The sequence below is a fragment of the Alexandromys fortis genome, unplaced genomic scaffold (genome assembly GCF_014885135.2).
Source record: "Alexandromys fortis isolate MF-2015 unplaced genomic scaffold, M_Fortis_MF-2015_v1.1 scaffold_5, whole genome shotgun sequence".
Classification (NCBI taxonomy): domain Eukaryota; kingdom Metazoa; phylum Chordata; class Mammalia; order Rodentia; family Cricetidae; genus Alexandromys; species Alexandromys fortis.
The window spans coordinates 7,296,412-7,323,563 of NW_026067924.1; the positions used below are offsets into that span (position 1 = coordinate 7,296,412).

At 42.1% G+C, this 27,152-nt stretch overlaps 1 protein-coding gene across 9 annotated transcripts in view; it reads left to right on the forward strand.

The window, feature by feature from the left end:
• Positions 1-27,152, forward strand: part of Eci2 (enoyl-CoA delta isomerase 2) — a 75,141-nt gene that overhangs the window by 2,213 nt on the left and 45,776 nt on the right. Inside the window, exons 1-7 of one of the 9 annotated variants that reach the window (XM_050142355.1) lie at positions 15,052-15,208; positions 15,882-16,044; positions 20,246-20,344; positions 21,442-21,630; positions 22,082-22,151; positions 24,155-24,254; positions 25,550-25,670. In XM_050142355.1, coding sequence (XP_049998312.1) covers positions 15,066-15,208; positions 15,882-16,044; positions 20,246-20,344; positions 21,442-21,630; positions 22,082-22,151; positions 24,155-24,254; positions 25,550-25,670 — 885 coding nt within the window. In that variant the 5' untranslated portion in view covers positions 15,052-15,065. Of the gene's footprint in view, positions 1-14,920; positions 15,393-15,881; positions 16,045-20,245; positions 20,345-21,441; positions 21,631-22,081; positions 22,152-24,154; positions 24,255-25,549; positions 25,671-27,152 lie in introns of those variants that run through there. The other 8 variants (XM_050142354.1, XM_050142353.1, XM_050142360.1 and 5 more) reach the window with 8 other exon arrangements.

Below are 27,152 nucleotides of genomic sequence, written 5' to 3' on the forward strand. Positions count from 1 at the left end.
GTGTTGTAGAGTACTTCCCACTTTCTCTTCTATCAGGTTCAGTGTGTTCGGGCTGATATTGAGGTCTTTAATCCATTTGGACTTGAGTTTTGTGCATGGTGATAGATATGGATCTATTTTCATTCTTCTACAGATTGACATCCAGTTTTGCCAGCACAATTTGTTGAAGATGCTCTCTTTTTTCCATTGTATACTTTTAGCTCCTTTATCGAAAATCAGGTGTTAAAACAAAAACATAAGTAAATACATAAATAAAAGCACAAATATCCTGTGAATATCGGAAGCAATATGTGGATATAGGATGAGGTTTTGAGCGCTATTTTGGGTCAGCTTTCCCTTGCAAAATCTATTAAAGATTTTGGTGTGGGGAGGTAAGTTCCCTCATTCCTTTCCCACACGGTGTTTCCTATACAGTAAATACAGAGCCAAGTCTTTGTCAGAGACAACAGGAACAGACAGACAGCAGAGACAGACAGACATTGCACCTACACACCAGATAGAACAGGCTGCAAACCACAAACAACATACAGAAGAAAAATACACTAAGAAGTGAATAATTCAAATTTGGCCTCACTCTTGCTCTACACTGTTCCTAGAGGAAGATTTGTTTTTAATTCCTTAATGCAGGATCAATGAAGAAAAGGACGGATATTTTCGTGGAGCCTACCCATATCATCCCATGTACCTTAAATGGTCCATGCATTGGCTATAATACCTAGAAAAATTGTAAGTACCATGCAAATACTTGGTACATTCTATTGGTTAGGGACTAAATGAACCAAAAATTATGTACATGTGGATCACACTGGGCCCTTTAACATACCCAGGGAGCCATTACGCACTTCTGCCTAAGGGCTTATCTGCACCTGTATGACCCCTAGAATCCAGAAGTATCAGCCTCATTGCAATATCCACATACACTGTCATCCTTAAATCTCTTTTAGACCCTTGTCCCAGATTACACTTTGAACAATTTAAACAAAGACAGGGAGACTGCAGATCCGGTCAAGTGGGCAAATGATTTACAAAGCAAACACTGTCAGAATTAGAATTAATTCTTAAATTCACCAGTGGTGTTCTTTACCCATAGTTGGTACCCAGGTTCATCTTGCACAATTGGCAGAAGTACACTTCTCCTGATAAAAGCATAGGGGATTTAGCAGCCCTTGAGCTGCTCCTTCCAGGCACTTTCTTTGCTATGGGAAGGGACCTAATGGCTGATTATAAGTAACAGTTGTGTCCTTTGTTGTGGAAATGAAGCCTAATTGGAAATCAATCTTGGTTAATAAACATAAGTGGAAACTTTATCAGCAATCCCAAACTCCAATTATGATACAGAATTTTCTTTCTTACAGTCTCTGATAAACCTGGCTAATACACTACCTATTGTCAGTCTCATTGGAGGCAGACCTATAGCTAAATTCTACTTTGTGTAACCTAATATTTCCTAAGCAAGCCTATTAGTAAATTCTTTATATCATCAATTTTATTGCTGCAAGGTTCAGGAGAGACATCACCACCTCCACTCAGGAGAGAGTTACAACTATGATAAAGAAAACACATTCTCTCTACCTTTTACCAAAAAATGCACCTGAAGATAGCCACATTCTTCTCAACTTTGAGAATCCCTCAAATGATGTTGTCTCAAGGGACTAACTATGTGGATCTTAGTGGCTCCCAGAGGATAGAGCAGGAGAGATTTACCCCAAAGATCAGCTGGAATGCAGAGAAAGGAGCTTGCAGAGTTACCATGTGACTCAATTTGACTTTCGTTGGCACTTTTTTAACTTCCTAAAGTGAAATCTTTAGTTTTGTTCTCAGTAACAGAAGGTTTGGCAGGACAGACCTCCTCTCTCCCATTTCTGGAAAAATCTGTCATTATACTGATGACATTTGTCCCAAGAGCAACCACTTCACTCCGTGTGAAATAACACACCAAGATTATCTTAGTAAATATATCTTGATCCCCAAGGAAAGTAGTTCACAATAGATGCTGTTGCCTAGATATCTAATGTTGAAACATAATGCCTGGGTATTAACAGAAATATGTTGAGCGGGGCCCAGGGGAATTACTTCTCCCAGTAATAACAGCCAAGTGGAGTTTCATCATCTGTCACTTAACCCCTCACCCTTTTCAGTGTTCCCAAGGACAGACAAGTGATTATATGACATATAACAATGAATGACATTGTGTCCCGAGACCTTGTCAGGATTATGCTTCTGCCATAAACAGTACCATTTGTGTCTTTCACAATGGGAGATTTTGTTTTTGTTTTTGTTTATTTATTTATTTATCTATCTATTTATTAAAGATTTCTGCCTCCCCCCCCCACTGCCTCCCATTTCCCTCCCCCTCCCCCAATCAAGTCCTCCTCCCTCATCAGCCCATAGCAATAAATTACAAGCTATATCTGTATCGGTGTTGTTGGCTGCAGTTTGCCTAGTTGTCCCATTTCCCCTTGATAGATGGCCGTTGGCAAACATTGGTTATTTTATTACTAATTTAATTACTAATGTGGAGGTTTAGATAAGAAAGGCCCTATGGACTCATATCTTTGAATGCTTAGTCACTAGGGAATGGCACAGGTTGAAAGGATTAAAAGGATTGGGAAATGCGGCCTTGTTGGAGGAAGTGTATCCCAAGGGGTTGGCTCAAAAGGTTTCAAAAGGTCCACCAGGCTCAGTCTCTCTCTCTCTCTCTCTCTCTCTCTCCCTTTCTCCCCGCCCCCCGACAGATGAAGATGTAGTTCTTATACCACATGCTCACTGCCATAACCTACTAAACCCCTGAAACCGTAAGCAAGCCCCATGTTAAATGCTTCCTTTTAAAAGAGCTGCCTTCAAGCAAGGAACTTAGGACCGGGAGGGGTGCACCCATACACTGAGACAATGGGGATTGGGAACTCACCAAGGCCAGCTGGCCTGGGTCTGAAAAAGCCTAGGTCAAAACTGGTCTCGCTGAACATAGCGGACAAGGAGGACTACTGAGACCTCAAGAACAATGGCAACGGGTTTTTGATTCTACTGGACCTATTGGTTTCGTGGGAGCCTAGGCAGTTTCGTGGATGCTCACCTTACTAGACCTGGATGGAGGTGGGTGGTCCTTGGACTTCCCACAGGGCAGAGAACCCTGATTGCTTTTTGGGCTGACGAGGGAGGGGGACTTGATTGGGGGAGGAGGAGGGAAAGGGGAGGCGGCGGTGGGGAAGAGACAGAAATCTTTAATAAATAAATAAATAAATTAAAAAAAAATAAAAGAGCTGCCTTGGTCATGGTGTCTTTTCACAGCAATGGAACAGTGACTAAGAAAACTTAGATTAACATTCAGGTAACAAATACATCACACCTCACCCAGTAATATGTATGTGTGTAGGCTACAGAATGGCCACAGGCCACAAAGGATTAAAGAAGTCTCAGAGTTCATAGAAGGCCCTGAAGAAGCGGGACAAAGGGCTGACACACATGCATGAGGCCCCGAGGTCTCTAGGTAAGACAGAAGATATTGGTGAGCTCCCAGGGAGGGTGGCTAGAGGCACACAGGGCTGTGTTGTCATGTGAGCTAAGCTGCAGAAGCATGGGATTAGTATGGACTGGACAGAAAGGCTGAGAAACAGCAGGATGCGCAAAGGGCAAGTCCAGTGGGCTCTGTCAAACAGTGGGGACCATGCTGAGCTGTAGCCCAAAGGAAGTGGCAGTCTGCTTCTCTCTCTTTTCTTGCACAGCACTGCAGGCACAGGGATGGACAGCTACAAGTTGGACAACCAGAAGAGGGACTTTCCAATAATCACAAGTACTAGGGAGACATGGAGTGTCGGTGACATCAAGAAGGCATAGCCACCTGTAACTTAAAGAGTTCACTAGCCTCTTGGGAACATCCCTTCAAGGTAGCCAGCTCCTTGACGGTGTCATAGAAAAGAATTTCAGCACGAGTCACAGTGAGGCAAGTTGGCAGTTTAAATATCTAGACAGGAGGTTACAAAGGGAAAGGGTAGTATACAATCCCTAAGCGGGAGTGGGCTCCTTGAAGGAGTCTTACTTGTTTTTAGCCTGACATCATCCTTGCAGAGGTCCAAACCAATAAGGCTACTGGATTTTGAATTTTTCAAGATAGAGTTTCATGCAGGCCAGACTGGCTTCAATTTTGTTATATAGCTGAAGCTGGCCTTGAATTCTAATCTTCTCCCTCCACCTCCAAAGTGTTGATATAACAGATGTGTGTGACAGCCGGCAACTTTCCTCAACAAACAAGACCTCAGACCGAATTTGAAAAGAAATAGAAATCTCACAGAAGCTGAGATGAGAAACTGGCCCAATGTTCTTTCCAGCCCTGTGCTCTCCATCAAATGCAGTGTTAGGAAAATCCAGAGCCTGCCCTCTCTGCTTCTCCCTGTCTCAAGGTTGTCCTCTAGAGTTGTCTATGGCTACCCTCTATTAAACTGAGCGTCAATCATTCCCAGAATACAGTGTCTTCCAGCTGAGTGTCCATACAGGGTGACACAGTCTCCAAATCAGAGGTCTCTATTCTTATGACCTGCTCTGGGGCCCATTGTTACTGATATCATAACTTTATGGTTGAGTTCATGAATGGCTATTACTTTCTGTAATAGAAATTCTAGCTCATTCAACTGAGAAACAAAGAGACTGACATTCCAGAAAACAAACAAACAAGCCAACATTCTCCCCCTTACTAAACATATAAAGCTTATCTTCTAAGAAAGGGACTCGACAGATATATGGGGAATGTTGGTAAGAAAAAAATCAACAACTGGGTATATGACACAGCAATAGATGGAATAGTCGGGTTTGTAGAGCATCATGGAATGATGGCGGTTAGAGGGGAGGGAGCAAAAAAAAAATGGAAGTTGCAGATTCATGGGGACAGAGTTCCAGCTTTGAAGGCTGAAAAGGTTCTGGAGATGGAATGTGCACCATTCTGAAGGCTCCTAACACTAACACTACTGAGCTGTCCACGTAAAAATGTTCAAAAGGATATACTTGCTATCATGCATGTTTTACCAAAAAAAAAAAAAAAACCCTCATGATTCATTGTTCATAAATGCTGTTGTTTTCGTTAAAATATCTGCACCTGAGAATATCAATTGATCTTGAATTCACGCCTTTTTTTTTTTTTTGAGAGTTTTTCTATCACATCTTTTCAGTATCTTAAATTTAGCATTAACATCCCTGTTGGTTAATCTTGATTGTCAGCTTGATTGAATTGGGAATCAACTAAGAAATAAACCATTTGATAGGTCTGTATGGATATTTCCAGAATGGATTATATGACAAAGTCCCACCTCCCTAGAAGGAAGCACCTTCCTAAGGACCTTCCCTTGGATGCCTCAGCTATGGGAAGGGCCTATGTTAAACTATTGCTTCTTTACCTGCTCTCCTTTGCCCCCTGCTGGTGAGTGGACTGTATCTACTCTGTTGCTGCTGCCCTAGTCTGTCCACTTGAGCAGATAGAATCCAGCTGATATCTTCCACTGAGAATGAAGACTAGGGACTCTACATGAATCCCCCTGACCTTCATCACTAGATGGAACTCCTGAGGCGATGTCCCTCATCAAATGAGCAGCTACTGGGCTCTAAGACTCTCCTGTGCACATTCAGCCATTTTGGATTACCCAGTTTGCATTCTATCTGACAATCTAATTAATCCCACTTGTAATATTCTTTCCATCAGTTCTGTTTTCTAGAGAACCACATAAAATATTGAATTCATTTATCTAAATTCAATCTTACAAAGATTAGATTTATTTAGCATTAAAATAATAGGTGGTTTCAATTTTGATACATTTATATTTTCTAACCTTTTAAAAAAGATGGCCTCCCAGAAACACCTCATGTTTCCATTGATATTTTGCTTATTGACTCTTCTCACTCACAAGAATAATTAACAGAGAACTTAACTGCTTTGATAATGATCTTAAGTTCCCACATCACAGAGTCATTGTTTCTGAGACGGTGAACCTGAAACCTTGAACTCCACTCAGACTCTGGGCTTCAATTTAATGTCAGGAAAATAACAAAAACAGTGTACTCCAGAAAACAGTGGATCATTGATGATGCTGAGCTTAACTTGTTGAACTTTAGCATTACTGAACTCTGGTTAATGCTGTTATATAACAAACGTGTGAACCCACATTACAAAATCCTCATCGTGTGTCATCCTGGAACTGATACAAATGGAAATGTACTGTCCTCTGTATAGCAAGAGGAGCAAGGATCTGAAGTTCATAGCCAACTCATCAAACCTCAACTTTACTCCAGTGTCCTTTGCTAATACCTGGAACATGACTAACGAATGAATGATTGTTGCCAATGTGCCAACCTTGTCGGTGTTGGCAGCACCTCCTTGAAGCAGGTACCTGTGTGTGGCCGATGAATAGCGGTAACTCATCTCACATGAATCATGTTAATGAGTTATTTAAAGTCCTGTTGGCCTATAGCTGATAACAATCTTTTAATACATTATTTACATCTGGCCTCCCATGAGGTCTCGGAGCAGTGTGTCATTAGATTTATGAAGATTATCTTCAGTAATAATTGAGCTTAGATCTTGAGGGATATGAAATGAGTGTTGACTTTCACACAAAACTCTACAGGTACTTAGAATTAAAAAAAAGATTTATCAAGAGAATAATAAGTAATAGACTATGCCACTGACTGGATGGGTCTGTGAATTTTCTATCAGTGAACTCATTATTTTAACATGATTTGAGTTAATTACCACAACTGAAGAAGAAACTATTAGGTAAGAAAACTTATACTTCAGTTGGGGAACTGAGTCATGTCTCTGGAGCTTCCTTGTGCAGATTAGCATAATGCAGCAAAGGGAATCCTGATGCAGGCAGGAAAACAGGAGGAGTCGAGTGCACAGTGCCAAGCCTGTGTTGCACGAAATCAAACTTACCGGATTTGATAATATGAAGCAGCCATCATTTTCATCATCTTACATATTGTGTAAGTGGGCATAGTAGACTGAAAAGATGGATACAAGCTGTTGCCTGAGAAATTATTTTCTTAAAAGCCAAAAGGAAAATTTGGAAATAAGACAAAAAGAAGGAAGAATATCTCTAATTTTAAAAAGGCATAATACAGGAACCACAGTAAACTGAGAAAATAAAAGAAGGTGTCAGTAAAGTGGAAAACAGATCAGTAGAAATTACCTAATGTGAAAAAACATCAAAATGATATTAAAATTTTAAAACAACTCCATGAACTGGGGGTGGGCATCTCATTATCACTGTATGCACAGAGTAAAAGATAAAGACATTGTTTGAGACAGACAAGATATTTAAAGAACTCACAACTAAAACTTTCTCAAACATGATGGAAGATATAAGTTCACACATCTAAGAAGTGCAGCAACCCCCAAACAAGGTACACTCTAAGAACATAATGCTTACATCAAAGCCAAACTGTTGAAGGACAAAGACAGAGGGGGGAAAATCGTAGCTTGGATATATGTAACCTCAGCACTTGGGAGGCTGAGGCAGGAGAATGGCAAGATACCAACCAGCCTGGGTAACATAGATTCTGGCTGGAAAAGAGAGATCGAAAAAGAAGAAGAAGAAGAAGAAGAAGAAGAAGAAGGAGGAGGAGGAGGAGGAGGAGGAGGAAGAGGAAGAGGAAGGAGGAGGAGGAGGAGTCATCTTAGAAAAAATTGCAGCAAGAAAAATGCATATGTCCAGGGAGTAACAACTCAAAATTAGACAGTAGAGTGCATGGAGGAGTCATCCAAACTCATGCCAGGAATGCAAAAGAGTCTTTCAAGTGCTGACAGTAAAGAAAGGTCAACTCCAAGATTTGCATGTAGTGGAATAGCATCTGGTCTGGTATATGTGATGTGGAGTCCCCAGATGAAGAAAAACAAACAGAAACCACTGCCAGGGTGCTGGGGGCAGGCTAGACATCTTATGTCCAACAGTCAATAGTGTTGGCTGTTCCCATCATGCATCTGATGTTTTGGGCAGAAAGGGGGAATAAATTCTATACCAACAGTGGGAAACACAATCTCCCCAATTTCATAATTGTCTGTCTCTCCAATCTATCTGAACTCATCAATATTCCATTATAATTTGCTCATAGATGAGTTGCCTAAAGCTAGTGATTTAGGCTGAGAACACTCACACTTACCCCTTGAGTATTTTAGCTTTGTAATAAAGTCTCTCTCCAAATTCCATATACTGTTTCCTCTGAGTTCTTTCTCTGACAATAAAATCATATAAATATTGGGCAGAGGTATGTTGACAGAGGTTTATGTCCTGCCCAGTTCCACAGCTATTCAGTCCCAAAGAAACACACAGAGTTCTACATTAATTGTAATCTGGTTGGCCTGTTAGTTCAGGCTTTCTTATTAACTCACTTTTATATATTACATTAACCCATAATTCTTGCCAGTGTTGCCATGTGGCTTGGTACCTTTATCAGTGAGGCATTCTCACCCTACTTCCTCTTCATCTGGGTTACAACTGCAGACTGAGTCTTTCCTCTTCCCAGAATTCTCCTAATCTGGTTGCTCCACCTATACTTTCTGCCTGGTCACCCTGCCCATACTTCCTGACCGGCTACAATACAACTGACTAATCTTTACATGGTACAAAACCATTGTCCCACATCACTATCCCTCCTTTAAAAAAATAAAAACATGAACTCTGAATCTACTATACTTTGTTTAGCTTTTCTCCTGACCATTATCCATAACAACTTGTAGCCAACATTCTAAACAAAGGAAAATATCCATAGTCCATTTTTTTTGGGGGGGGGATATGGACATAGTTTTCCAGGCTATTTTCTGCTGATTTGGGGACATTGATAATCTTATAGGGAACTAAAGAAAATTTAAGATTATGGTCAAGTCCTGACTTGAAAATTCTGTGATACTTGATCATCTCAGCCAGCAGTCTCAAAACTGTTCTGGATGTAGAACTCAGAGAAAACTCCAAAAGAGGTCCTCTGAAATGTTATATCATCTGGGCCATCTGTTCCTACTGGAGATGATTTCTCAGTGGGGTCTTCCTAGATCAAACCTGATTTTTCGTAATCCAGAGGGAATCCACAGTTTCTCATTTCCTGTGGAAACAAAAGCAAAACCTCTTCTCAAAAAAAAAATGCCTTTTGACTTAAATTTTGGAGACTTTGGAGACAAGGCACTTTCAAAATACTTATGTTGGATTAATTCAGCAGCATTTATAATCAACTGTCTTTTAGCAGTTGTTCCTGCCTTAGCCATCAAACAATTCAAAGACAACAAAATAACATAGAGTATCCAGATTCTCTGTGTATTTTTCTTCTTTACGTGGCTTTATTTTAAACTTTTTTTAATTTTTATTTTTCATCTTTCATTTTTTTTTGAGACAGCATTTCTCTATGTATCTTGAGCTCTGCTGAAACTCACTCTGTAGACTAGGATTTCTAAATGCATATAACTTAACCAAAATCGAAGGCTCCTCTACTGGAATTTCATATTCTTACTGTGGGCTGCTGTCCTAAAAACCAGGAAGACAGACAGAATCAGAAGGAAACAGATTTACTCCTGGTGTCCTGAGGCAGGAGAGCTAGTTAGGAAACAGGGCTGAGGGAGGGAAGCCTCTCAAGCCCCTGGTTCTAATTCCATCTCACTGCTTACACCTGGAGCTTCTACATAATGAGCTCCACACCCTGGAAAAGGAGCTGTGCTGGCCTTTCCCAGAGCATCGCAAACAGACTGTTTGACAAGGCTGATGGCCTAGGCCCTAGTCCACACTCCTGTGATCTAGGTGTTAGTAAGGACCCCACTGATGAACGTTTTCTCTTTACTAGTGCCCCCTTCTCAAACTTCAAGCATGCACAGAGCACCTGCAAACAGTCTCCTCTTCAAGGGCAGAATCCTGTAGAAAACACAGGGATCCCAGCAACACGCACTGTCCCTGATGACTAAACTCAGCTACAGCTGATTAGCCTCACAGTCCCTGTGAGGTCACACACAGCTACTGCTGAGGCACAGACATAACATCCCTCTCCAGTTGTAGGCGCTCGACTCCATCCGAGTTCTCTTGTCTTTCTGCGTCATTCCCACCATCCTGCAAAGGAGTCTGAGGGCCACTCTTCTGTCTCCTGAGTAGAGGACCCTGAGTCATGAAGGAGCTCCCTTGTCTCTTGAGCAGATGAGCACCCTGCATCCTTGAGGATGATCATCAGGTCACCCAGTTAGCGGCATGGGTTCATTCCTGCTGCCAGTGACAGGCACTGAGGAAAACAACAGAGTCCTTCCTGCCTCCAGATCTCCATCTTCAGGGGTGTAACAGCACAAAGTGGGTTTAGGAGACAAATGGGGGTTACAGTAAGACAATGGTCAAGAGCCCGTCACAAGGGGGGGGGGGAGCTTATTCCCAATGACTCTGTTTTCTTTTTTTTTCCTTGGTTTTCTTCCTCATCAAAAAAATCAATTAGTCCTGACCTCTGGATACGAGTGTTAAAGACACATTCGTACTCTGTGGAGGAAATGATCTGACATGAGAAAGGAAGGGGCCATTACCGAGGTCCCTCTTTCTACTAGGACACCCTGTGGAGGAGGTGGTTAAAGATGAAGCAAAAGAAAAGCATATTGCATACACTAATCACAGAAAGACTGAACAATTCTGATTTAGAGGCCAAACTGGGCTGTGTGGCAACACTCTGATTTGACAGAAAGTGGGGAAGAAGAAGAGGAGGAAGGAGACAGAAGGGACAAGATTAAGAGGGTTAGGCCGAGCACATCTGTAACTCTCACAAGAGGAAGGCTGCAGCACAAGGAGGTTTGGGGCCAGTACACGGTACAGAGGAGAACTAAGCCTTAAAACATAAAATACAAAACAAAAAAGTAGGAGTGGGGTGGCTGGGGCTGGGGCGCAGTTGGCACAGTTTTTGCCTCGATTCCATGCTCAGGCCTGCACCTAATACCAGCATTTGAAAAATGGAAGCATCAGAAGTTCAAGATCATCCCCAGCTAAGTGGAATTTGAAATAAGCCTGGAATATATAAAACTTCCTCTAAAAAGAACAATGAAAGAAGGGGAAAGATGAGGGAAGACTGGACAGACAGACAGAAGTGTAAATGTGGCTGCTTCTGTCACAGATACACAGGTTTAATTGATCTCAAGCAGGATCATGAAACTGAAGCAGGAAACACGAGGGAGAACAGAGGTCCTGAGGCTCTTTAGATACTAATCAAGTCATAATAGGTGTCTTCCCCCTGCAATTATATGTGAATATGATTTTCCCCGGTCCCACTTTCCCTGGTGCTTTCGTCATAGGGACCTGGCAAAAGTCCAATTCCTCTGCCTGCCCTGTGACTCACAGACAAAGAAATGCCTGTGAGCATGAAGTCAGTTAACACCGTCTGACAGCTTACCCACAGGTGACAATTGACCTAAAGTTGTCATCAGATGTGGAAACACACAGGCTAGACAGAAATTTTCAACAGTTTACTTGCCCGCAATAAACTGACCTGAACCTTCAGGAATAAGAGTCCCAAAGAACAAGGTATTGAATAGGAGACCAGAAGTGTGAAACAAAGAGGACAAAAAGGAAGGGACTAGGAAGGTGACGACTTATACAAGGAAGTTTATTAAGAAGTTCAGCATCTCTGGGCGATGGTGGCGCACGCCTTTAATCCCAGCACTCAGGAGGCAGAGGCAGGCAGATCTCTGCGAGTTCAAGACCAACCTGGTCTACAGAGCTAGTTCCAGGACAGGCTCCAAAGCCACAGAGAAACCCTGTCTCAAAAAACCAAAAAAAAAAAAAAAAAAAAAAAAAAAAATACNAAAAAACAAAAAAAAAAAAAAAAAAAAAAAAAAAGTTCAGCATCTTATATACTATTAGTGGGAGATAATCACCAAGGTCAGCAGAGAGCCAAATCAGATAATGCTGGGGAAAAGAACACAAGATACATCAGACATACATCAGCTGTGTAACAGCTGATAAAACCCAGAGGGAAGAGTCACAGCTCCAGAAACTGCAACCTTCACTCCTTCAAGGCATTGACTCCAGCCTCAGACTGGCCTTGCCAAATTCACTCTGTAAGGATCTCTTCTGTCTCTTTAAGAGACAAGCCACCCCCACTCCTTCAGCTTCCAGCATGAGTTCTATCTCTTTTCCCTGGCAACCTGGCTTGCTGCCAGGGACCAACCACCTTCAACGAACTGCCACGTTGTCTCCTGTCCCGTCCCTACCTGGGAATGGCTGCTCTTGGGACCCACTGCTCCCTTCCTGCAACCACATGGCCCGCTGCTACTGCTTGGGTACCTGCCGCGTTTCTGATGTCTGCCGCCAGCAAGAATCCTGCAGCATTTTTAATTTTCCCATTACACACTCCTTTGAGGACACAGAACTAAAGTTCCTGTTGTCCTTTCTCCAGACCCTCTGAGAAAGTCCTTGGTCCGTCTACCTCCCTACAACAAATGACCACAGCCAGTCTTTCCTGTCAAGCAGGGTGTCCAGAGATGGGACATGGCACTTAATATGGGTCAGGTGAGGGCTGAACAAAATGCTAGTCTGAAGGAAACATAGTGACGTCTGTCTTAGGAAATAGGCCAGCTCTGGAGAGAGTAGGATCACAGGAGGAGACGAGAGCGAACGAGGGCGTCAAAGACTTCTCACGTCAAACAGTGTCTGGATGGAGAAAGCACAGGCTGCAGAAACACAGAGAGGCTGGACACCATTTCCAAACGGAAAGAACAGGCGGGGATGTCTACCTGCAACCCAAGGCTGAGACAGGAGGATCAACACAACTTCAAGTAGGGCCTTTATAGGGAGATTCTGCCTCAAAACAAATGGTTTTAAATAAAAAAACAAAGAGCTGTACACCGTAGTGCAAGACTGTGATTCTAGAACTCAAGAGGCAGAGGCAGGAGCAAGAGGATCACCATATGTTTGACACATAGTGAGATTATCTCAAAAAAAAAAAGCTAACAAATTCGATAAACGAGTGTGTGAATGAATGAATGGAAAGGGCAAGCAGGAGAGATGAGTAGACATTATGGACCAAATCGCAAAGACCTTCCTTATGTGTTACACTAAAAGGTTTGGGTTACTTATTAGGCAAAGGGACCCACACAAGATTCCAGTGACAGAGGAAGGATCAAGAGACTGTCGTGAGTCATATCAGTGTCTTGGTCCATTTTATGTTTCTACAACGAAAAGCCACCAACTGGGTAAATAACAGACAACAGAAGCCAGTTCGGCATTCTGGAAGCTGCGATGTCTAATTGTCAAGGTTCTGGCAACCGGCCAGGGCCTTCATGCTGTTTGTTAATGTCTCACCTTAGTCAGTACTCAAAGGTCTTGCCCCCAAATGCCATCGACACGGGAACTGAGAGATGTTTCCCAAATGAGAACTCTGGGCCACAGTTCCAACCACAGCCATCAGAGTTACACTGTAGGGAGATCAGTCAGAGAGCAGGAGCAAAGCAGGCTGCAGAGGTGGGAGGAAAGCAAAGCCAGTCAGGGCTGATCAAGTTGCAGCAATGCGGAAACAGTGAGACCTGAGGAAAGACTGAGTGGGGTGGGGGACGGGGAGATAAACTCAAGAAACAGCTGTGGAAAGACAACAGATCCAGAGAGGGGAGCCTGCAGTGGGATGAAGGGATTGAGGCTTCTTTCAGACTGCAGCCTTTGCTGTTGTTTGCACATAATTCAAATCATTCCTGACACTATATGCTAGAATTTTATATGTCATAATTTGATGAAATTTTAATGTTAAAAATAAAAACAGTCACTTTGGCTGACAGGTTCATCAACCATAGGTTCCATGCCACCATCTCTAGAAACATCTGCCAAAATTCTTAGCGTATAAGGTAAAGCAGAATCCCCAAGATTCAGTGTTGCTTGAAACATTTCCTTGGCTCTTGTCACCACTAGGCCTGTGACTCTCTCAAACCCCTTCTTAGGCAGCACTGGTCCCTGCAATCAACCTCTAAGGTCAGATCTAATTGAATCAGACATCTTCCCTCAAGGTCTTCATAAGAACAAGCAGGCCCTGGTCCTCTTACAACAGAGTAGAGATTAGAGCTCTGGCTGAGGGCTTGAGGATTCTGCCATTCTTACTCTGGTCCAGAAGCAATACCCTCAGGAGATGTGCTGGGCAACTCTGACTGCTCTGTGTACTATATCAAAGGCATGCCAACTGGATCTTTTAAAAAATGCATTTAACTTTTTACTTTAACCTTGTCTATTAGTTTATTTATGTGTGGTTGATTTTGTATAACTGTACACATGCAACACCATCTGTGTGTTTGGTGCCTGCTGAGGCCAGAGATAAGGTCTGTTCCCCTGGACCTGGAGTCATGAGTGGTCATGAGCCACTATGTAGGTTCAGGAAAGACAAACCCAGGTCCTCTGCAAAAGCAACAAATGTTCTCAAACAACTCAGCCAACTCTCTAGCCTCATCAGTTAGCTCTTTTTAGGCTCTCTCACAGCACAGAATCCAAACTCCTTAGCCTGGACACAGTGATACTCATGCTCAAAAGAAGTGCTATCCATCTTCCAGTGGTTCCCTTTCATTGAGAACTGTCCACTCCCACCCCGTCTCCAGTCAGACACTGTGTTCACAGGACATGGCCCCTGCTCATATGGTTAGCTGCTAAGCAAGACTGACACCTTCAGGTGCAAAGGCCTACATTAATGCAACTTGAACAGTGTCCTTCCGTGTTCCTCTTAGACTTTATTGTGCAAGATAAGCATGTCCAGGGGGCATTCTTGTTCATTTAATCTTTTAAACGCGTGCTCCGTGACCTTGAACTGAGTGTGCTCAGCAATGTGCTCCTAACTGAAAAATGATCCGGTTTCTACATGAATATGCTTTAGGATCTCTGATTAAAATTCCCAGAGCCCAGCGATCTGCCTTTTTACTTCCGCTTCCAGCCGTCTTTGCCAGTCTTGTGCCAGTCACCTTTGTACCAAGTTGGACCTGGTCCAGAAATTCTGGGCTCCTCCCTGAAATCTGCCCATTCTCAGATCAGTAGGACAGGCCAGCCACACCCCTCCCCCAGGGCTCACACCCTAGCCCTGCTCTGCCCGCCCTAAGATGCCTGGCTCCGCCTATGCCCGGAGCTCACATCTGGCTCCGCCCCACCTGGTCTGGTCCTGCAGTTTCAACTGGACCTAAGTCTCAGGGATCACACTGTCTTAAGCATCTAGCTTTGGCGGCAGTGATCTGGAGAGTGGTGCGGCGCTGGTGTCCGAGGTAAGCCTGCAGTTTCGGCTCTCTGGCCCAAAGTTGCCAGCGAGGTTTGTCGCCCGCCCGCGGAGCCGCCCGCTCTGTCACCTGGTCTGGCTAGCAGGACAGCAGGATCCTCCATTGGCGGTTTCGCAGCGAGAGAGCTCTAAATAGGGACCTCGAATGTCCTTCCTCTGCTGAAGCCAGAAGGGTAAGAATGGACGCGCTCTGCCCACTTCTGCCAAGCAGGGAGAGTTGCAAGCTCTGGTTCTGGGAGGCGCCCATGCCTGCAGGCCGAACCCGGAACTTCCTAGGGCTCTAAGGCTGCCCTGTGACCAAGATTGCCAGTTTTCTGAACGCTAAACACGCGCAATCCGTTATCACTAGTGTGGTTTTCAAACCCTCTTTAGAGAAGTGGCTGGATAAAGCGACCCAAATGAAACAACCCAAAGAAATTGCGCCCCAGGAGCAAAGCCTGGAGCCTGGTGGTTGCAGTAACGCGGTGATGGCATGAGTGACTTTCTCAAAAGGCAAAACCTTCACGTCATTTGGAAAAGTTTGTGCCAGTCTGTGGGAAGTTGCTGACTTGGAGAAAATATTGTAGATAATCATGCCATCCTGATTAATAGGGCTTGGGACCAATCGGTACTTCTGTTGCAGAAATGAAGACCTAGGAACAAATAAAAAACATTGTTTGTAGTCTCCCGCAGGTCTTTAGATTCCCAGTGGCTCAGGTGCACTTGGGCAGACCAAAGATGAGAGCCAGTCAGCAGGACTTTGAAAATGCAGTGAACCAAGTAAAACTCTTGAAGAAGGACCCAGGAAACCAAGTGAAGCTGCAACTCTATGCGCTGTATAAACAGGTAATGGGCTGAGGTCAGATGTGATTTATACACATTTGGAGCAAATGATTCCTGAAGTTGATATGAATCTAACAGGCAGCTTTGCATGGTTGGGCTGCATGGCTGTCACTCTTTGAGGTGTGTGATAGAAGCTTTGTTTAGGTTTGCTTTTTAGGTTGGGTCTTGATATCCTTTCAAAGCACAGAGATACAACATTCACATTCACATTTGCATGTTTGGGCTCCTGCTTTGGAGTCCTTCCTGATTAGAGTAAGTACTAAATGGTGTTTCAGGGCAGTTGGGGAAATTTGAATATTGACTGAGTTTTACTATTACTTAGTGGTATCCTGGATATTGTTAATGGTGCCATGTTTATATAATAAAATGTTGGTGTTCCGGGTAAATGGAAAGTAAGTATTTAAGGGTGGAATAATGTGGTGTTTGGGATGTTTGAAACCAATTAAAATGAACAAAAAAAAAAAAAGAAAATAGGTGAAGCATATAAGGTAAAATTTAATAACTGTTAATGGGATATAACTCATGTATTTGTGAATGTTTGAAAATTTTTATAATCATTGAGGAACTAAAGGTTATAATGGAAAGACTTCACTCCTAAGTTTGCCAGCCTGGACTCCTGTGTTATCATTTATTATTTTTATCATTTCTACTAGGTGATTAGCATCAGTGTCTCTGTGTGGGTGTCCTGTTCTTATGCCAATACCAATCTGTTTTCAGTACTGTAGCTCTGTAGTAGAGTTTGAACTCAGGGATTGTGATGCCTCCAGAAGTTCTTCTATTGTTCAGGATTGGTTTTGCTATCCTAGGTCTTTTTGCTTTTCCATATGAAGTTGATTACTGTTCTTTCAAGGTCTTTGAATAATTTTGGTGGGATTTTAAATGAACATTGTATTGAATATGTAGATTGCTTTTGGTAAGATTGCCATTTTTACTATGTTAATTCTGTGTACCCAAGAGTATGGGAAATCTTTTCACTTTTTGGTGTCTTCTTCAATTTCTTTCCTCAAAGATTTAAAGTTCTTGTCATACAAGTCTTCCACTTGTTTGGTTACAGTTACTCTAAGATATTTTATGCTATTTGTGGCTATTGTGAAAGGTGTTGATTCTCTGATTTCTTCCCTGGTTCTTTTATCATCTGTATACAGGAGGGCTACTGACTTTTTTGAGTTAATCTTGTATCCTGCTACATTAATGAAAATGTTTATGAGTTGTAGAAGTTCCTTGGTAGAAGTTTTGGGATCTCTTATGTAAACTATCATATCAGCAGCAAACAGTGAGAGCTTGACTTCTTCTTTTCCAATTTGTATCCCCTTGATTTCCTTTTGGTGTCTTATTGCTCTAGGTAGGATCTCAAGAACTATATTGAATAGATATGGAGAGAGTGGACAACCTTGTTTTGTTCCTGATTTCAGTGGACTCTCTGGGAGTTTCTCTCCATTTAGTTTGATGTTGGCTGTTGGCTTGCTGTATATTGCCTTAATTATGTTTAGGTATGATCCTTGAATCCCTGCTCTCTCCAAGGCCTTCATCATGAAGAGATGTTGTATTTTGTCAAATGCTTTTTCGGCATCTAATGAAATGATCATGTGTTTTTTTTTTATTTTTCAGCTTGTTTATATGATACATTACATTGACAGATTTTCATATGTTGAACCATCCTTGCATCTGTGGGATGAAGCCAACTTGATCATGGTGGATGATGGTTCTGATGTGTTCTTGAATTCAATTTGCCAGTATTTTATTTAGTATTGTTGCATCAATGTTCGTGAATGAGATTTGTCTGTAATTCTCTTGCTTAGTAATGTCTTTCTGTGGTTTGGGTATCAGGGTAATTGTAGCCTCATAAAAAGAGTTTGACAATGTTCCTTCTTTTTCTATTGTGTGGGATTATTTGAGGAGTATTGGAATTAGTTCTTCTTTGAAAGTCTTGTAGAATTCTGAGCTGAAACCATCTTGTCCTGGGCTTTTTTTTTTTTTTTAGGAGACTTTTGATGACTGTTTCTATTTCTTCAGCAGTTATAGGTCTGTTTAATTTGCTTATATGGTCTTGATTTAATTTTGGTAAGTGATATTTATCCAGAAAGTCATACATTTCCTTTAAGTTTTCCAATTTTGTGGAGTACAGAAATATGACCTGATGATTCTCTGTATTTCCTCCATGTCTGTTGTGACTCCTTTTCATTTTTGATTTTATTAATTTGGACATTCTCTTTCTGCCTTTTGGTTAGTTTGGATAAAGGTTTGTCAATTTTGTTGATTTTTCTCAAAGAACCAGCTCTTTATCTCATTGGTTCTTTGTATTGTTTTCTTTGTTTCTATTTTGTTGATTTCAGCTCTCACTTTGATTTATTTTCTGCCGTCTAGTTCTCTTAGGTGAATGTGCTCGTTTTTGTTGTAAATTTTTCGAATGTTCTGTTAATTCACTAGTGTGGGGTTTTTTCCAGCTTCTTATGTAAGCGTTTAGTGCTATGAACTTTCCTCTTAACACTGCTTTCATTGTGTCCCATAAATTTGGGTATGTTGTGTGGTCATTTTCATTGAATTTTAGAAGGTCTTTAACTTCTCTCTTTATTTCTTCCTTGACCCATTGATGCTTCAGGTGGGCACTGTTTACTTTCCATGTGTTTGTGGGTTTTCTGGAACTAGTGATGCTTTTGACTTCTAGTTTTATACCATGGTGATCTGATAAGATACATTGGGTTCTTCCAATTTTTTTTTTTTGTATTTGTTGAGGTTTTTTGTTACCAAGTATGTGGTCAGTTTTTGAGAAGGTTCCATGAGGTGCTGAGAAGAAGCTGAAATAGACACTCTCCTCCTCATGTTGCTTTTGGTCAGAGTATTTTTCTCACAGAAATAGAAACCCTAACTCAGAAAATGCAAGTATACATTCAAGAATTTTCTTGTTTAAAAAGACTTTGCCCTCAGCTGATAGGGGGTATTCTCTAATGGTCATGCTTGGCACAAGCATCTTTATTTGCCTAGAGAGTCCAGCTCTGGAGTTTAAGGTACATAGAAGTCTCGGGGTAGGTAGGTTTAGCTATGGGTTAGGCTCTGCAAAGAGTTGACATGGACACTGCAGAGAACTTATTCATTGGCAATAGCCTACCTGTATTTTCATATATCCATCAGTCTGGGAATTTTCCTCTTCATAACTTCTTTTTTTTTTTTTTGATTTTCGAGACAGGGTTTCTCCGTAACTTTTGGTTCCTGTCCTGGAACTAGCTCTTGTAGACCAGGCTGGCCTTGAACTCACAGAGATCTGCCTGTCTCTGCCTCCTGAGTGCTGGGATTAAAGGTGTGCACCACCACCACCTGGCTCCTCTTATTAAGACAATAGAAGTGTCATATTGACTTCACCTCTGAACTCTATTCTGTGAATTTTTGCCCTCCGTTAGTTAAGTTTCTATTTTTTTTCCATGTGAGGAACTTTAACCATGAATACCCCAGCTTGCAAAAGTTCTGTGAGTGTTTTTAGTGGATGTGAGCTGAGGTAGTCTTAGAAACTGCACAGCCCTAAGCTTTGCTGGCTGTCTGGAGTTAGGACTGACTGGTCAGCAGTTTGGATGGAGAAATGCAAGGACCAGGAACAAATAGACGCCAGGACCTGCAGTCTCCAGCAGGTCCTTAGCTTCCCACTGGCAGAGGGAATTCTGTGCAGCCCTTTGTGTGCCCGGTTTCCTGTCATCTCCCAGATGACCGACTACAGTGGGTGACTTTGGATGAACAAAGCCTCCACTTCCTGTCATCTCCAAGTCTCTTCTGTCCTCCATGAACTGACTCTAGGGCAAAATTTATACATTTTAAATTGTTTGAAAATCTCTTCTGAAAAGTAGCTGAGTGGGATGTTGATTCATTTCAGGATATGCACCCTACCTGCCCTCACACAAAATCAGTTTTCTTTGTATTCCTGGAGTGCTATTCAGTTAAGCTTCCTGGGGACCAGGAACTGAAGCCGCCATTCCTACCTGCACCAACTACAGCCCTTCGAGCAGTTAGCAGGAGTTTATCGTTAAATTCCTGTTTCTATCCCCATAGAGAGGACTTTAGACAGTGTGGACTTTCAAATTTTGTGATTTGAAAATTGGCTCAGTGTTTTCACTTGTGACAAATGATCAGGGATACGAAACTGATGAACTCTTAGCTTCTAGGACCACTTTCTCAAGAGCTTTCTATTCCAGATTAATCACCGCTGCGTTCTTTGTAGGCCACAGATGGACCCTGTAATGTTCCTAAGCCAGGAGTGTTTGACCTAGTCAATAAAGCCAAGTGGGAAGCATGGAATGCCCTTGGCAGCCTCCCACAGGTAAGTTTGTATCCTGTTATTAACCAGAACTCACTAGATGTTTCCCTGCCCCCAGCAAATCTCTGTGCATAAGTCATTGAAATTCCTTTATTTTGCCCCCTCACTATGTTGGGTCCATGGGGAGGGGCGGGATTCACGGAAAGATTGGGACAGACCACCCAAGTCTAGGAAACCAGAAGCAAACTTTATTTTAGGAAAAAAATTTAAAAATTAAAAAATAAATCTCTATGGGGCACAAAAAGTTTATCAGCTAGCTGAGACCACAGCCAGAGTTCAGGCTTGTAAGGCTGTGGCAAACAGCAGTTTTTTTGACTCCCCTGTCTTTTTATAACAATAAGCATTAAGCAGTAAGAAAGGAATTTTTACAATCTTGAGGTGAAACGTAGACACAAGTTGCCCTTCTTTGCAATTTCCATTTACTGAGTTTTCCAGTTAAACTAGTGTTCGTATTCAGTCCATTATTTTCCCCTGGTGTTCCTTGATAGTGTTAACCAAGGCTCTGCACCTCCCCTGATACTGCCAGTTTCTCATGGCAGGGAAGGGTATGGGAAAATTAGCAACCAAAAAGTCAAAAGTCACGTAAATCCCATCATTTAAAAGTTAACTCAGCTTACATCAATTGCTGGTCATGAGTGGCCAGGGGATTGTCTAAAAGCTGACCCTCAGTTTGCAGAGTGAGGGCTGCTTCAGCCTTGCAGATAGAGCCCTGGGTTATAAAAGGAAGCAACCACTATTAATAGTTAATCCTTAAACTGCTGAGAAAGCTGCTGACAGCCTGCTCTCATTCTCCTGGGCTTACAACTTGTATTTTTTTTATTTATTCTTATTTTTGGTATTTACATTTCTATATTCTTATTCTTGGACTCTTTAACTACTGCAGTCTAGATTGGCCTTAAACTCAAAAATCTGCCCGCCTCAGCCTCCCAGTGGCTGGAATTACACATATGGGTCTCCTCTCCCACAACCTTGGAAGTTGCAATGCACCTCTGTTGAATCAAAGACTCTGCTCTTGATCACATAGTGATGTTTATTAGCATTGTATATTTCTCATGTTGCTTATTTTAAATGCCAAAAGGTCTTTGTCATCTACTCTTCAGGAAACTGCCAGGCAGAACTATGTGGATCTGGTGTCCAGTTTGAGTCCCTCATCTGAAGCCTCTAGCCAGGGCAAAAGTGGAGCTGATGTGAAAGTCCATGAGTCTAAGGACATTGTGGTAACCTCTGAAGATGGCATCACAAAGATCATGCTCAATCGGCCCTCCAAAAAGAATGCCATAACTTCCCAGGTGATGCTCCTGCCAGGGCACGGGCACATTTTTCTTTTCTCTATTTCATTCTTTCATGCAACTGTAGAATTTCAGCACTATTCCTATTTTCATAGAAGATTAGAGCATTTGGCTTAAATTAGCAGAGTCAGACATTGTTTAGAACTGGGGAGTTTCTGGTAGGTTCTACAAATCCAGAAGCCACCCACAGGGCGCTTTACAATCATCCGTTCCTTTAGTCACAGCAGATCTGACACTCCCTTCAGACCTCCAAAAGCACCAGGTCTGATGCACTGTACAAACATAAAGAAGGCAAAACACTCACACATATAACTGAAATAAGTAACTCTTTAAAAAAAAATTACCTTGGCACTGGGTTGAAAGAAAGCTTGCAGACAGATGCAGTGGCTCAGTCCACTGGACAATGGATCTCATTTTAACTGTTTGCTTCCCTGTCTTTCTGTTCACATAGATGTATCAGGACATAATACTTGCCCTTAAAAACGCCAGCACAGACAACTCAGCCATAACTGTTTTCACAGGTAAGACCATTTTCATGGACTCATTCACTTTCTATTTTAGGGAATTTCTTACAAGGTAGAACTGATGCTGACTAAAGGTCTTTCTCAGCACTCCAGTGGATTGATTTATGAATGGACCATGTTATCGTGCACATAATATAACCACTCTTTGATAATTACTCCTGATAAGTCGTCAGTCCCAACCTATCATAGTAAAGCTCATGCTGTCTGAATCACAAGAGCCACAGCAGAAAATAACTCATCCGTCCACAAACAGGTTGACTTTTAACTGTTTATAGAATTCTGAACAACAATAAAAAAAGGCAAATTCTTGATACATGCAGAAATATGGATGTTCCTTACAGAATGGCTTAGTGAACTTCATGAAACATAAGAGTGCATATTGCTCAGCTCAATTTACGTAAGTCCTATATTACTGGAGAGAAGCTTCAGACTGTTTGCCGATGGAATCTGGATATGACTGCCTCCGTCTGCTGGGCTGGCAGGGTAGAGAGAGCATCTGGAGCATTCTGAGGCATCAGTACAGTTGCCCGTCTTAACTGAATGCTCCTTTCAGGGGTTTTGCCTCCCAAAATTTGAGTTACATGTTGTCACCTGGGGTCTAGAAATAAGTAGGAGTTTCTAGAAAATTCACAGTATGTTTTAAATAACTCATCATATAATATATTGTTATTATTAAAGTTTGTTACTATAAATATGTTATTTAATATCTATGTTGAACTTCATCACAGGTATGCATGTATAGTCACCCTCAGTACCCTCTGGGAACTAGTTCCATGACTCTCATCAAAACAGTAATTTTCACACTCATGTTCCTGTGTAGAATCATGTTGTATTTCCATAGAAGGTCCACACATCCCGAGGCTCTTGAATCCCCTTTTGGTGTCACAATGCTTAAGAGAGAATGATGCTATGTCAGTAAACATTACATTGTTTAGGAAAGAATAGTCACAAGGATAAAAGTCCATGAATATTTATTATGTATGACTTTTTTTGGTCTTCAAGTATTTTCTGCTGGTTGAATCCATAGATGTAAAAAAACCTGAGGGTATGGAGGATCAACTGGAAAGGAAATACACAATACATATTGGAGAGCCTGATACTATGCCCATGTTTCAGGGATTTTTGGACCATCTTGGAATGTATCCTATGCACATAAATAAGAACCATCGTGTCTTCTTTTGGTCTGGGAAAACTCTGATATTTACAGTTATCAAAACTATTTAAGGGTGCTAGGGAAGTAGCTTGAAATGAAGTGCTTGCCTATCATGCAGGAATTCCTGACTGTTATTCCCCAGCATGGTACTGTAACAGGACTTCAGTACTGGCAGTCAATAGGTAGGGAGGGACAGAAAATCAGCAGCTCAGGGTCATCCTCAGCTACATGGGGAGTTTGAAGCCAACCCGGGCTACTTCAGATCTGTCTCAAAACAAAAGTGATTACGAAGTAACTATTTCATCATAGAAAAACAGTACTTAAATAATCACACAACTTTAGTGACTCTTAATATAAAGATAATGGTTCTTATTGTAATCTAGACAGTTCCACAGTCTGTCCATTCATCTTGATTATAGCAGCCCCCGCCCGGCACCCTGTTCTTTCTCTGCTTCAGTGCTGGGGGCTCTTCTTTCAGGCTGTTGTGTAGACCCTGGAGACCACAGACACAGAATCTCATGTGCACTGTTCCATCTCTGCTAGCCTTGCCTGTTGTTCAGGTCTTAGTCCAGCTGCCCCTTCCTGTGTGAGCTCCACCCTAAACATCACAATAGACTGAGCCTGCTCCATAGTCATACCATGTGGCCATCTGCCATGTTCTACTCACACCATCTGCATTTACTTAGGTTCTTTAATACCAGTGTCTTGTTAATCCCTACTGTGTAAATGAGGTTCACTCATGTTCTACTAGTGAATGGCTGAGCAAGCCCTGCGCACAGCCTACACATAACTCTAGAATGAGTTGGAACATGAAGGAATCGTGGCTCTGTTGATTGACTGTTCGCAGGAGCTGGTGACTATTACTGCAGTGGGAATGACCTAACTAACTTCACCAGTGCCTCTGGTGGAATGGAGGAGGCAGCTGAAAAGGGTGCCGTGCTACTGAGGTAAGAGTGACCTTTGTTTGATCCTAGAGGGTTTTGCTCCCCAACTTCATGTGTCTTTGTGGTGAACATATAATGTGTGTACAAGTGAACTTATGTGCATGTGGAGTCTGAGGTGGATGTCAGACATTTTCTTCATCGCTTTATGTCGTTGTTCCGGTTTCTGTAGCTGTGATAAAATACTAGGACCAACAACACTTGGAGAGGAAATTCCTTTTATATTTCCACCTGACAGTCCATCATCAAAGGAAACAATTGCAGGAACCTGAAGGCAGGAACCAATCCAAAGACCATGGAGGAGTACAGCTCATTGGCTTGCACCCTTCTGTCTTGCTCAGCCTGCTTTCTTATAACTTTTAGGACTGCCAGTTAGGGGTGGAATCAACCTCAATGGTCTGGGCCCCCTACATCAATCACTAATTGAAAAAATGCACCACAGACTTGCCTATAGCCCAGATTTATGCAAGCACTTTCTCAACTGAGAGGCTCTTTTCCCAAACGCCTCTAGCTTGTGTCAAATTGACCTAAGACTAGCCAGCGTACTCTTTCATTTTGTTCACTGAAACTTGATGTCTCACACCCAGAATTCACTCACATGCTTGCTCTAGGCTCCCATTCTGAAGCCAATTACAAGTGGGCCTCTACACCCACGCAGAATTTATGGGGATTCTGGGAATTCAAACTCTACCCCAGTCTTCACACTTAGGTGGCAAATGCTTTAACCAATGAGTCATCTCACCCCCCCCCCCCACATCAGTAAGATGACCACTTGTCCGTGTTGATGCACTTAATCACGATTCCCCATAGATCCCCCATCTCCATCCTGCAGTGTCATGAGGTTGAGTGGAAAGTGTACGGTGAGGAAGAGGCAGAGGGAGTCTGAGTTCCCACGCAGCAGGGTGAATAGACAGTGTCTGCAGATGCTGGCTGTGCACTGGAAGGAGTCTTGAAAGCTGTTGAAGGAGGGTTGGGGCTTCAATTTCCTATCCCAGTTCTGCCAAGTCTCTCAGTCCCCCTGTGATATGCAGTAATGCATGTAGTCACACACCATGATGTCTCAGGTCACAGCTGGCCCACAATCCTGAATATAGTGCCCAAGATGTGAACTGGACTTAGCCTGTAAAGAACTCTGGGTATTCCATACTCTGATATTCCATTTGGTGCCATTTATAGGGATCCTGGGCCAATCAGCAGAGGTGGCCCTATAGAGTGATATCATATCACATTTATACATTCCTTTCTATAGTTAGTGGTGCCACTTTGGGATAATTAATGATTTTCTCTTTCCATTTCTTTAGGGAATTTGTAAACTCTTTTATAGACTTTCCCAAGCCTCTAGTTGCAGTAGTAAATGGTCCAGCTGTAGGAATCTCTGTGACTCTTCTGGGACTGTTTGATGCTGTCTATGCATCAGACAAGGTAAGTCTCCTTCCACAAGCACATGTCAATCTGTGAGTACCTCCGTTCTTAATTGTGAATATCCCTCAGTATATTACAAGGGGTTAATGGTTGTGCTGGTTAGTTTTTTTGTCAACTTGACACAAAATAGAGTTACTTATAAAGAAGGGAAATTCAACTGGGGAATGTTTCTCCATCAGATTGGCCCTAGGGCATATTTGTGGTACATTTTCTTCTATAATGTTTGATGTGGGAGGGCCCAGGGCCCAGGCCACTGTGGGAGTACCACCACTGTGCAGGTAATCTTGGGTTGTGGTAAAAAAGCAGGCTGAGCAAGCTGTGAGGAGTCAGCCAATAAGCACTGTTTCTCCATGGCTTCTGCCTCTGATTCTTGAGTTCTAGCCTTAACTTCCCTCAATAATGTAACCCAAATAAACCTTTCTTCCCCAACTTGCTTTTGGTCAGTGTTTTATCACAGCAACAGAAAATAAAACAAGACGGCAGTAGAATGTGGTCATTTAGATAGTTCTTAAAGACTCAAGTCTAACCTGACAATTTGTGTTTGTCCTTCATTGTTCATTACTTTTTCTAAACACCAGTATTGCAAACATTGTCCCAACTCTAACAGTTCTGTATTTTATTCAGACTACATAGCTGTTCAGTTTTCACTTTTCATATTACTCAAAAGTTATCAGGAGATGACTGACAGCTTGCAGGATTGCTTGGTCTTCTTTTCCTAGTTCAGGAAGCCTAGTATTTAGGCTTCTAGAAAGAGAAAGGACTTTGGTCATTCACTGCTCTCCTTCCTTTTTAGATAAGAAAACTAAAGCCTGAGAAATTTGAGCCCTCAACACAGTTCAGCTTTGTGTTCACCACTGTATTTAACATGTGTGTTTGTGAGTTTATATGTTTGTGCGTGTGTGTGTGTATGTGTGTGTGTGTGAACAGGATAGAGAGAGAGAGAAAGGGGGCATCTCAGTATGTCATATTGCTGGCCTAGAACTATGTAGATAGACCAGGCTGTCCTCGAACTCACAGAAATACTCTTGTCTCTGCCTCCAGAAGCTGGGATTAAAGGTGGATGCCACCATGCCTAACTTGTATTTTTATTTTATTTTTTTCTTACCGTAGTATTTTTCTGTAGTGCCCAAACTTAAAATTTCTAAAAATATAGAAACTACGAAAATAAAAAGATTAGTTTAAAACAAACAAACAAACATACCCATGGGAGATGGATGTGTTGATTAGTAAACTAGAAGGGAAATGCTCTGTGCTGGATCCCCAGGACCATTTGAGAAAAGCTAATCTGTAGGATGATGGATGGGGTGGGAGGATTAGGGACATATAGTTCAGAGAATACACAGTGGCAGATATATGGTGCCAAAGCTTCTAAATTACAGTGTGAGGACTGTAGTCAATCATAGTGGAATTTATACAAGAACTTTGGCAAATGAATAGATAATTGGTATACCTGGATGTGAATATATGAGCTTATTGGTTTCA